Genomic DNA, 13406 nt, shown 5'->3' with positions numbered 1-13406 from the left:
GGGGTTCACCCAGATTTCACTCTTCCTGCCACTGTCCCTGCCTCTTTCTTTGCAACTGTCCCTGCTTTTGTCCCTTTCTCAGCCTCAAATCTGACCCCCTCCTCCATCAGTCTCAAATCAGCCTCCTATCAGACCCCCCAGCCTACATCAGCCTCAGATGAGACCCCCATCAGACCTCCCAACCTCAGATAAGACCCCCATCAGACCCTCCCTAGCCTTATATCAGCCACCATCAGACCCCTCAGATCAGACCCTCATCAGACCCCCAGCCTCAGATCAGACTCCCAATAGGCCCCCCAGGCTCATATTAGACCCCTCCAGCCTCAGATCAGACCCCCCAACCTCAGATCAGCCCCATAAGACCCCCAGCCTCAAATCACCCCTCATCAGACCTCCCAGCCTCAGATCAGACCCCCATCAGACCCTCCCTACCCTTCATTAGCCTCAGATCAGACCCCCCAACCTCAGATCAGCCCCATCAGACCCTTCCTACCCTTCATTAGCCTTAGATCAGCCCAAATCATTCCTCAGATCAGACTTGCTCTCCAGCTCTGGACGGCGCTGCCACTTGGCAGATTCCCTCACCCTCCCTGGTCGTCTTCCTGCTGCGCTGTACTGTGACCTGACAGCGCACAGCGTTAGGTCATAGTGCGCGTCTATGTGCACTACGTCCTGACACTGTACATGTCAGGACACAGAGTGGGGCCGGAAGAAGATCAAGGAAGGTGAGAACAGCCAGTGCAGCGCTGTTCTTATCTTCCTGTGGCTCCCGCATGCTAATGACCGCTTCCATAATGGAAGCGGTCATTAGCATTTTCACTATATGTTCTGGCAGGGGGCGGGGGGCCACATGAAATGATCCTGCGGGACGCTTGATGTAGTGGATGGAGCTATTCAGTGCAGCACTGCTCCCATTCACTTCAATAGTAATATCTTGGAATGCCTCTTTAATACAGAACATTCAGGGGAATTCTTTTATACAATGTAAGTTACATATTTGCAAAGTGCACATTTAGAAATCAGAAAATGTATGTACCTCCTAATTTCCTGTTCTCATATTCCTAAATCAAAGTATGCAATGTTTTGCCAAAAAGTAAAGCGAAAAACAATGTGGTCCTTAAAAATGTCTTTTATAGATTAAAGTTTTGTTGTCATATTTACCTTTAATGTCATATCATCTGAACACGAGGCCAGAAGCATCCCTGATGGGTCCCATTTAATTGCATTAACTTCATTCTGAGAGACAAGATAAGGCAAGGTTATAAAAGAGTGAGATTACACCTAGCATCCAGTGGAGGGCAGTCACGTATCACTTTATAGTACATTGTACAACCATATAAAACATTTGCTCCATAGTCTTAGCATACGTTCACTGAGAATTCTACTGGACAGCACCTTGTCAGTAACTTTTCAAGGTTAATGTTAGTTGTTAACTTCAGGAAATTACAAAATATCTCTCAGCCAGGAGTGTTAAACACATCCTTGAAGAACATTAGCTGTTGGGTTTTATTTAGTGAAAAAAAAAGTGTATTAAGCTCTGGGGAGAATGTTATGTAAATGAAGGATGAGAACTATTAAAGAAACTGAAATAATACTAGCAACTAAACAGGGCTACATGGATGGACTTTTAAAGGAGCTTTTTAACGCCGAAAAAATGTTTGATGGGTTTTGCAATGGGCTCTGATGGAAATGTGCGTCAGTATAGTCTTCACATCTCGCGGGCAGGAAGCTCCTCCCCTCTGAGCGATGAGCGTCGCTGTTATACAGCGACGGCTAGCTTTGTCTTCTTTAAATATCACCACATTTTAGAGTTGTGTCCCGACAAACATGATTTTTACATAATCAGTAAAGTCATTATGTGAGTGCAACTATATTTTGGTACTGATTATGCCAAAATGAGGTTCAATTTGGTGCATCTAGGTTTAGAAAAATTATCAGCGCCTTGCCCAACAAGGAGTTGTGAGAAAAATCCATGGCTTTGCGGAAAGGGGGCACGGCTTAATATGTGACATATTGTTCCTCTATTGTACCACAATTCTGGCACAGAATTCTATTTTATACTTGTCACGGCTGAGGATGGGGGAAACCCTCAGCCGTGTGCCGGAGGATGATGGTCGCTGCTTGACCAGGACGAACAGGATTAGGGAGCAGGTCACCTCCTAACAGCGTCCCTAACCTGACCCTAACTCCTACCTGCATGGGCCGACCTTGAAGGTAGGAGGACCCATGCGCAGGAACCTCGGATCCCTACTCGCCCTCCGCCGGTCCCTAGGCTAGGAGTCAGAGTAAGACATCCTGTTCCTTCTGGATACGGAGGAACAGGAGTCTAACTGGCCAAGCTGCAAGGAAGGGAGAACAAGTGCAACCTGTGGCAGTGGCAGGTACTTGCCACAAACATCACACTGACCTGCCACAGACAACCAAGCCTGGAACCCATGTGGGTGTACTGCCCACAGACAGCAGGACTCAGCACACAAACATACAACACACGGGAACCCAGGACCACAGGTGCAATAAAACAACATAAAGCAAACACATCTTCAGACACCAAAGAACATATATAAGCTTATGACCAGAAGGTTGGCCCCCACTGGCAGTTGGTAAGTAACCAGGAGGATGTCTACAGCCAGCATGGCTGAAACACCCTCTCTGGCTACTGCCTACAACTGAGGCTTTATAGGGCCAAGAGGCCACACCCAACAATCAGACACACCCCGTGACTCAGACACACAGAAAGGGAGTTAACCCTTCCAATACCACAGAAGGGAAAACATAACTTAAAGGGGAAGTGTCAAAACTACAAACACACTGTGGATGTTGCCGCAGGCAACGACATGGGTGGCAAGCGTGTCCTGGGAGTCAGCCCGAAGGCCGGGACACTGCCACCACATGTACACATACAACCAAACGTTGCCACGGGCAACCACAGTGAAGGGAAGATGTCAGTGCACACCACACACAAAACAGAGTGCACACAGACATACAAAAGTGCATACAAACGTGCACATAACTCCAAGGGAACCGCACACATAGCTGTTGTCCGCGGCAACCGCACCTGAGGCCAACTACATTATGCCTCAAGCTGCGGTTGACACAACAACCCAAAACCGCGGGCAACAGTATGCGGCTCCCAAGGAGTCACGACCATAACCGTGGCCGTGACAATACTAAGCCGACCAATAATTGGTATAACATTGGAAAAAAAGGGGGTCATTTATTAAGTATAAGCCAACTTTTGACGTATTTAAGCCGCAGATTTTGTTGCAAAGGGGTTTTGTGGCAAAATCAGCCAATTTCCCCGGTCACGCCACTTTTCACGCCACTTTTCTGAGGAGGCGGAAAAAGGACGTTGGTGTGGAAGAGGGCCGGCTGGCCCATCTTATTTACCATTTCAGCAAGGGGGCTGGCATAGCTTATACCATGTCGCATGGCCAGCGGAACCAAGCTCCAAAGTTATGTAGAGGGCTGTGTCTCTACATAAATTTGGCCTATCAGTTGCCAGTGCAGGGGTATTAAGACTGGCAAATAAATCACCGGTCTTAATAAATGACCCCAAAGTGTCTATCGTTGCACCACATTTATCATCCAGCCTGAGCCCCTGTGATAAATCTGGTGTACCTCTAAACATTGTCAGGGAGATTTATCAAAACTGCTGTAAAGGAAAACTGGCTTACATTCCACTTTTCATTTTCCAAAATGAAAAGTGGAATCTGATTGGTTGCTATGAGCAACTAAGCCAGTTTTCCTTTACACCAGTTCTGATAAATCCTCCCCCATAAATTTATGCCAGCTATAGTATTAGTAAATCTGCCCTTGTATGTATTAGAAAATCTATGCCTAAAGTCATTAGTTAAAGGGATGATCCCATGACTAATGTAAAAAATGAAAATCAAACATCATATAGTACATGACAACCTCTTTCTAACAAAGCTAGAACCAGCCCTGTACCTCACATGGATCCACAGATCTCCCCATTAATTGCTCTGCTGGATTAATATCAAGCTGACGGCTCAAGGGGAGTGTCTTTTCTGCTGCAGCTAAGGGGGCGTGTCTCAGCTCTGCCTATCACAGCTCAGGAGGCGTGTCCATGCTCTCCCTATCACAGCTCAGGAGGCAGTGGAAGGATGAAACTGAGCATGTGCGGCCTTCTCAGTGAGCAGGTCAAAGAAATAAGAAAAAACTAAAAGCAGGTGGTGCTATACAGATACAGTTTATTGAATAACTAAGTGGCTACACAAATTTTTTAATTACATGCAGTTATAAAAGTATTCAGATCCAGGTGCTGGTTTGAAAATTGTAGGCATTTGGTTTTTAATACATAAAGACATAATATGGAATTGCTTTTCTATGGCAACCTTCACTTAAAATTAGTTTAGTCCATTTGTGCTTCACTGTATAACTTTTCTCCAGGTGTTGTTCAATGGATTTTACTCATTATATAGATGATGAAATACTTACTGTATGTCCTTGGAAGGTTTTCACTGGGCGGTCACAACCAAGTCTGCAAACATGAATACACATGTCTGTGCTACAGGAGGCAAAGGTGGTATTGTTCTGCCAATCCACGTCCAGAGCAGGAGCTATGGAGAAACACAATACCAGTCATCAATGTTATGACCTTATCTATGAGTAAACTCTTACATAGCGAACTATAGAGATCTACATGGATTAAATTACCATTCTCTTATGAAAGAGTTTATTATTCCTCTATCAAAAAGACATGCATTCTGTGACAGTTTATGTAATCCCTGGCTAAGTTCCTCTTGATTCTGAGTCTGAAGGCATAAATATGGTCTTCCCACAGCTTGGCACTGAAATGGGAAAGAGTTTTATGGAGCCAAGTATGTCCCCACACAAAAGTCACTTCCTGTACTGTTTGAGGTAGGAAATGCCAATAAATGAAATTAATCTTGTTAAAGTGTAGACTTGCTGTTGGTGAACCCATATTTGTATATTAGAAAATTGAATTTACAGCAGTTGCTAATTATATTGCACTTATTCCCACGAGCTGTCTCTTTGGTAACATAGTCAGGCAGTGGTGGTGGGGAACTCAAATTATCAAATGAGAATGCAGGTCACCAGCTAAGGGTACTTTCACACTAGCGTTTTTCTTTTCCGGCGCTGAGTTCCGTCCTAGGGGCTCAAATCCGGAAAAGAACTGATCAGTTTTATCCTAATGCATTCTGAATGGAGAGTAATCCGTTCAGGATGCATTAGGATGTCTTCAGTTCAGTCTTTTTGACTGATCAGGCTTTTCAGAAAACCGTAGCATGTTGTTTTTTTTACCTCCGGCCAAAAATCCTGAACACTTTGACTGAACGCCGGATCCGGTCTTTTTCCCATTGACTTGCATTAACGCCGGATCTGGCGCCGTGTGTTCAGTCAAACCGGATCCGGCTTTTGCATGTTAAACCCGAAAAGTGTGAAAAAAAAGTTAAAGTCCATAAATGGCGGATCCGTTTTTTCCAATGCCTTTTTTCATTGTGATCAAAATCCTGATCAGGATTCAAATGTAATCCGTTTTCACACGTTTTTCCGGATCGGAATTGAACGCCGGATTTAAACAACACTAGTGTGAAAGTAGCCTAACATCTGTTGACATCTATAAGAAAGCTGTATCAAATTCTATTTTTTAAGCTATGCGCTGATATATACGCAACAATCAGCCATCACATTAAAATCAACTGTCTTATATTCTATAGGTCCCCCTTTTATTTTGCCAAAACAGCTCTGACCTATCTAGGCATGGATTTCACATTCCATAAGACTTCTAAGGTGTCTTTCAAAGATATGAGGAATTTGAAGGCCAACGTTAACTCCTTGAACTCTTTGTCATGTTCTTCAAACATCCCTGAACAATTTTCAAGTGTGGCAGAGTTCATTATTTTGCTGCAAGAAGCCACTGAAATTGGAACTACAGTTGCTGGTTTATCAGTTGTCCTTTCTTGAACCACTTTTGGTAGGTACTAGCCACTACATATTAGTAACATCTCACAAGACTTGCTGTTTTGGAGATGGTCTGATCCATACGTTTAACAACCATAATTTGGCCCTTGCCTGAGGCACTTGGATCCTTAAGCTTTCTCTTTTCCCAGCCTCAATACATCAACTTCAAAAACTGACCGTTCACATGATGCCTATATCCCACCTCATTTCCTGCCATTGTCAAGAGGTAATGCTATTATTTTAACTTTTTCCCCTGGTTTTACTGTTATTGCTAATTAATGTATGACTACAGTTTTCACACTGGACAACCGTATGAATTTTTGATGAATTGCATATTATCGAGTTGATCCATATTTGCCTGAACTATTAAAACAGTGACATGAAGTGTCGGAAGCCTGAATATTCTTCTTCTTTTCATATATTCGACATGCAAAAACATTTTTAATTTAGGGTGCAAAACTCTTTAGTACATTCTCTGATTGTGAATCTTTGGTTTAACATATATTACAGAAAAATATAGTAGGGTATATTACAAAGAGAGGTCTATATAGCAGGTTTCACATTATTCAGTCATAACTGGAAACAGGGGTGAAGCCAGAGAATAAGCTCCTATGGCCTGTGTACTGTACATTGTACGTGAAAGGAGACAAGTGCAGAAATCCATAAGAACACACATAAATATTGTATGGAAGCATGCTTAGACTATTGTGGGTTGTTCCCCCCCAGTCGCTGAAAAAGGTAATTATAAGTAACAACACTCTCACTAACGTCTCTAAGTAGCACAACCTGAACTCATTAGACAGTTTAGCCTCTCCCATAGACCCTGCTAGTCTTATCCTCTACTTCTTGAACTCCCTATTTTGAGACAGTTGTAATATATGGCCACCTTTATCATTGTCCACTATCCTTCTGTTTATGTCAGGTAGGGAGACATCTAGGAACCAAATCCCTTCTAGCCTACCTGGCAGCCAGCATACTTTTCTACACTATTCTTATATCTCAGATGAATGCACAAAATTCACTGACAAATTTACCTATAAGTGAGACCCAACTCTGTTTCTACTTGTCTCCACAACTGTAGGAAGTAAGCCCTCATATCTCTTCTCATAAGAGAAATAACCGAATAGAACTCTCCGAATCTGAGGTGAAATCTATACTTGCATTCTCACATGGGTTTTCAAGATGATTATTACTACAGGAAAATGCTCATAAATTGACTTCCTGTTGGTATAGTACCACAGAACCATTGCATCAGCTCCACTTGACGGCTTTGTCTCTTTGTTGGCTTTGCAGTGTTCAAGTAGGCTCTTTATCACACATTTGGTGGTAGCGCCAAACTCTGACTCATTTCTGGCAGGAGATTGAATCTGCAGATCGTTATCTCACCATTGCACTGTTGGCTGCAGAGGTGATCCAAAACCCTCTGCAAATTATTACCCTCCAAACACAACCTCCTCAATCTCCTGCTGGCAGCAGCAACCATTCATTTCAGGAATGGATCAATGAAGAGTCAACTCTGCTGCATGAAGAAACTTTCTAGCTGGGAATCTCCCCCACATACACACCAAATTGCTGACACTATAGTCTCCTTGGTTTATTAGGCTTAATTCAGGTATTTCTACTTTCTAACCACTTCCCTCCTTCGCCTCCCCTTCTTTGTTCATTAAAGAGTGCCACTCGTTTTGCCTCTGAATCATTTAAGTGGTCACCCACCTACATAGTTACACATTCACCTTCACTTTCATCTCTGTTCTCACGTACTCTTATGAGTACCACATGTCCCCTCATGCAATATAAGTACCCATAATGTACATTATTCTTGTTCTTTTTTGTTCTTTATTATTTTTATTGTTTTTAAGGTTCTTTGCTTTATTTCAGTGTTTTTATAGCATAGTCTAATTTCTTTACATGACCTAATCTGTATTACTGCTTTTGCTTACATTGCATTACCCTGACATTTATGTATTGAAATTATCTGAAAAGAAAGAATTGTTAGAACAATGAATATACACAGCATTAAATGGAGACTGCCTGCACAACTTTCTTGCTATATGATATAAGAAATAACTTTCCAATTGACAAAAGTAACATGAGAACAGTACCAGAATGGAAGGGAAACTGTTGTTTTGCCTCTCCCGTGTGAGCATCCCAGATTATTGTTGTCTACAATGCAAAAATACAGAAGCAATATTAATAGTCAGAGTAGAGAATTCCCATCTTAGATATCTGCACAGTAAAACAATGTTATTTTGATGATCGCATTTTCAGATGGAACATTTATGAGCTCTTGTTGAAACTAGTGAGGAATATTTCTTTACAGGTTACTCATTCTGCAGGCATTTCGGTAGATCACTTGTCTGAATCCCTTCAGAGTTTAACTATTTATCCCAGTGCACAGTAGAAACCATGAGTGAATGTGGTTATTGTGCTACAATGCCTGACAAGATTAAATATCTCTTCATATATGATTGTATAAAAGATAGATAAATGCACTGCTCTAGCTAATAAATCATATCAGAGCGGCTTTACTGTGGATCAGAAACAGGTAGATCCAAAGGTATATCTTGGCCTGGATGAAAAAATAGGAAAAACAATTTTTATAATGACAATAGTGTCGCACTGCGACATGTCACATGTTGCGATGCAGAAAAATCCCTCTTGGATGGATTTTCTGCAACTGTCGCGTCGCAGTCGCAGCATGTCACATGTCGCAGTGCGACACCATAGCCTATCATTATAAAAATTGTTGAGACAAAATGTCACGCGACACATGTCGTCGTGTAGCCCTAGAAATAAAGGGGCACTGTGCGGTAGAGGTCACTGTTAAAGGGGCGGGCACTGTGGAGGTCACTGTTAAAGAGGCGTTCACTGTGGATGTTACTGTTAAGGGGGCAGGCCGCTGTGGAGGTCACCGTTAAAGGGGGAGACACTGTGGATGTCACTGTTAAGGGGGCAGGGGCAACTATTAAATGGGCAACTGCTGTGGAGGTCATTGTTAAGCCAGCAGGGTACTGTGAGGACATCATTAAGGCAGCGGGGTACTGTGGAGGCCACTGTTAAGGGGGCAGGCCCCTGAGGAGGTCACTATCAACAGAGTGGGGTGCTGTGAAACTCACTGTTAAAGAGGAGGGCTGCTGTGAAGGTCAAAGTTAAGGAGAGGGGCTGCTGTGGAGGTCCCATTTTAAAGTGGCGGGGCACTGTGGGGGGGAGGTGTTAAGGGGTGGGGGACTGTGGAGTTCACTGTTAAAGAGGTGGGGTGCTGTAGAGGTCACTGTTATGGGGGTTACTGTCGATATTTTTTAACGACACACACAAACATTAAATGAAATAGATTAAATATACCCGTGCAAAGCCGAATCCTTCTGCTAGTGTATATATATATATTTATTTATTTATTTATTTTTTATTTATTACAATACTTACCTTATCAACTCCTGCACTCAAAATGTAATTCCCCTTTTTATTCCACTTCAGTGCAAAAATGGGACCTTTGTGTTGACCTAAAGTGCTTGCAAGATTGCCTGTAGAAAGAGCACAAACCATTTATTTTGTTATAGTTTTTATACTATTTGCCATCACAGAGAAAATTTAGCTTTAGCTATTTTTCAAGTGTGTGAAAGGCACATCCAAAGAAGGTTGTCAACATTTCAAATTCTTTTCTAGGGACACCTTAGCTTTGACAAGAAGTGATTTATAAATGTGTGACTTGCATCTGTCATGGTTTGAAGGCATGGGTGGCATTGCCAGAAAAATAAGATATATATATATATAATTTTTTTTTTTCCGTTTCAATAAGTTTTTATTAGGTTTTTCAAAGGTTTTATGGAAAAAACATCTAATGCACTAAACAAGAACAGAAACAGTACCTGTGTAGAGAGATACATTGCGTAGAGTTACATTGTCTATAGTAACAGTGATAAAGTGCTCATTAAAGAAAAGATTTAAGGCTCTATGGGAAGGTGACATTACCCTTCATTGATTGGTGTCTGAGCCCAGCGGCTTCCACGCAGCCCATTCCTTATCAAATTTCCTTATATTATGATCTTTCAATACCATCATACACTCATATGAAACAGTAATGTGTACTGAGCAAAGAATGTCGCTAAGTGATGGAATTGAAGATCTCTTCCAATATCTAGCTACGGCTATTTTAGTGGCCAAAAACACATGAGCTGCGATAGTGTGTGCAGCAATAGGAATATTGGGAAGGTCTTTAAAGAGTAAAGCTAATAATGGGTCTGGTGAAACCGTTGTCCCAGCCACCTCAGAAATAAACATAAAAACTTGGGATCAAAGGCTTTTTAAATGAGGACAGGACCACAGGATATGCAATAATTCTCCCTTTCCACCACACTGTCTCCAACAAAGATGTGAAGTCCCTGGCTATATGATGCTAAGGCGTGTGGGAGTCTAATACCATCTCAGCACCGTCTTCATATATGCTTCATAGTGCTCAGCACATCATAAATGAGTGACCGCAAATCTCAATGCTATAACCCATTGGGTCTTTGGTATCGGCCTGCTGAGCTCCTTACCCCTAGCTATGATATGGGACTGTTTTAATAAAGGACTCTTTTGAGTATAGCATGGAATATAGAGGTCTGATACCCTTTAAACTCCCAGCTGTTGTTGACCATAGGTCAAAGACAGATTTGGAAGCTTTAACTAATAGGGGTTTATCTAGACTCAAGGGATATACTAAGGACCATAATTATGTAATATGTTTAGAAACGTTTTGGAATTTTGTTAATGGCGGTCATTGAGAAGTGGAGCACCATGGTGACTTGTTGCACCCAAATACAGGAATTTTCTCAGATTAGATGGGTGGTCCTGTCATTCTTTTTTTTAAAGAAAGAAAACATTTAATAGGTCATATTGACCTCCACTGATCCCCTGCTGGTCCCATTCTGATACTTGCTGGGTCCCTGCTGGTCTCTGCTACCTGGTGCCAGAATACTGGAGTGCAGAGCTTAATAAATTCCCTTCAGCTATACTACAAACTTGTTTTAGCTTTTTGTTTTAAAAAAAAACTTGTTTTATCCAGTATTTTATATTGATGACCTATCCTCAGGATAGGTCATTAATATCAAATCTTCGGGGTTCGACACCCGGAACTCACACTGATCAGCTGTTAGAAGAGTCTGGCACTCTTTCTAGGCCATGTGACATCACATGGCCTAGTTGCAGCTCAGTCCCTTTGAAGTGAATGAGGCTGAACTGCAATGCCAAGCCACTATTCAATGTACGTCACTGTGCTGCCGGGAGTCGGCTGTGCTCACCAAAAATCCGGTGAGCGTGGCTGTTCCTTGAAGCAGCTAAACAACGGGGGTGGACCTGGACTCCCTGCCGATGCGATAATCATGACCTATCCTGAGGATAAATCATCATTATCTTTACCTGGATAACCTCTTTGATAAAAAGTAAATTTAGAAACAAAAACTCCATTTGAACACATTACTTTTTGTCAATTTGATGTTATTAAAGAATTTTAACCGGATCTTTAAAGTAAATCTTATTATGGTCAAAAACATCACAATTTTTTAAATATTTTTAGCTTTTGAATTTTGTGTAATTATCATGAATGAACATGGAATAAAAATTTGTATGAGACATTTTCTGCACTATTGTTTTTCACGCTATATATATATTAACAGAACCAGGGTTCCATTGTTCCCATTATTCATCTCACAGCAGAACTCTTTAGAAATGGCAGAACGTGTTGAAATGAGTCAGTGGAGTGTTAACAAGTTGTCATAAAAAGCCCCATTTTCCTATTTGTATACTGTACGATGTACACACATAATATACTTATAGCTGGAGAAGTTGTTGCTTATTTAAACGTAAAATGTGTGCAAAAACCAATCCTTCTCTGTACATTATCTGAGGAGTATTATAACTAGAGATGAGCAAATTTCTTGAAAATTCGATTCGGCTGATTCGCCGAATTTCACAAAAAATTTGCTTTGTGACAAATTACTTCGCCGCGAAGCACATTTTTTTGTAAGTAGCGGGTGCAATGACAGGGAGCTGTGAAAGCGCCACCCTTGTCATTGTACCCCTCAGATGCCGCGTTCATACATACAAAAACATTACATCAAACTTACCGCGTCCGTTTGCGCGCGACGGGCAAGCCGCCGCCATCTTGCTTCAAGATCTAGGCCGAAATCACGTGCGGCGTGAGATTACGTCATCACGCTGGCCGGAGTGGTGACGTATGACGTTATCACTCCGGCCGGAGTGATGATGTAATCTCGCGCCGCACGGGATTTCGGCCGAGATCTTCAAGCAAGATGGAGGCTGGCGGCCCTTCGCGGACAAATGGAAGTGGTAAGTTTGAATTTCAGGATTAATCTATTCGCTGAAACGAAGCACGAGGAAATTCGGCTTCTAGGCGAATTGAATAATTCCGGAAATTCGGATCGTATTCCACTTTGTGGGATTCAATTCGCTCATCTCTAATTACAACATAGCAGTTATTTACTGCCTTTGCTTACTGCTTAAGCACATTTAAAATAAAAAATGAAGCAACTTTGCCAAATCGATTGATTTAAAATATAATACTGTTTTATGTACACAGCGGCTTTTCAGACCGATGCATCTCCATGGTTACAGACTTGTAATGCGTGAGCTATCATTTTTTCTGCCAGTTAAATACAGATAGACACATCCTTTTTTCTAATCAGATTTTTTTTTTCTGAATGAACATGATTATGGGAGTTGCCATCTTACCTAAGCTGCTGTTAACAGCATTTAGAGATATGCGTTACAGCAGCCACCATGAGCCATAAAAACAACGGGCAGGAGCTGATACCATTGACTTCTATGGGAGATTTGTCTAGGCAGGCTGTATTACCTGTGCAGAGGTCAGGAGGGAGCAGATAAGCCTTGATATCACCTATTGTGAGTGGTGGATCCTGTCTATCTATCTATCTATCTATCTATCTATCTATCTATCTATCTATCTATCTATCTTTTATATATACTATCTTTCATTGTAATCCTGCATGTGATGATAAATAGTGATGAGCGGCAGGGGCAATATTCGAATTTGCGATATTTCGCGAATTTGTTATATTCACGAATTCAATATTATTTTCTTGATAGCGAAAATCGGCAATGTAATATGTGCGTATTGCGTGTGCAATACAGGCGTGGGTCGCTGTTGCTACATTTTTCAAGCTGCTAGAAGTTTCCTGAGACTGGAGAAAATGGTTGGCACGGAAGAACATCCCAATAGCTTTATATGCAGATAGAGTGCTCCAATATATTTGCAATTGTGCTAATGCGCTAATCGGCAATTAATGATGCCCATAGTTTGGTTTAATACATGCAACTTCACATTTTAGCAGGTCTGACTACATATTACTGATTGGTGCACTGAGTTATGTTGTGAACTTGTGACATCACAGCACTATGTCTGTAGCATCTATGTATGGACAGCAGAACCTATTAGCTACACT

The 13406-nt window shown here is 41.8% G+C and overlaps 1 protein-coding gene across 3 annotated transcripts in view; it reads right to left on the bottom strand.

Annotated features, from left to right (window-relative positions):
- The window catches only part of TBL1X (transducin beta like 1 X-linked), a 365710-nt gene that overhangs the window by 22020 nt on the left and 330284 nt on the right, over nucleotides 1-13406 (bottom strand). For all 3 annotated transcript variants that reach the window (XM_040423758.1, XM_040423761.1, XM_040423759.1), the window contains 4 exons: nucleotides 9370-9467; nucleotides 8049-8109; nucleotides 4459-4580; nucleotides 1162-1236 (listed from right to left, as the gene is read on the bottom strand). In XM_040423758.1, the coding sequence (XP_040279692.1) occupies nucleotides 1162-1236; nucleotides 4459-4580; nucleotides 8049-8109; nucleotides 9370-9467 (356 nt within the window). The remainder of the gene's footprint in view (nucleotides 1-1161; nucleotides 1237-4458; nucleotides 4581-8048; nucleotides 8110-9369; nucleotides 9468-13406) is intronic.

Source organism: Bufo bufo, chromosome 3 (genome assembly GCF_905171765.1).
Source record: "Bufo bufo chromosome 3, aBufBuf1.1, whole genome shotgun sequence".
NCBI lineage: Eukaryota > Metazoa > Chordata > Amphibia > Anura > Bufonidae > Bufo > Bufo bufo.
This window is presented reverse-complemented; position numbering and strand designations above follow the sequence as displayed.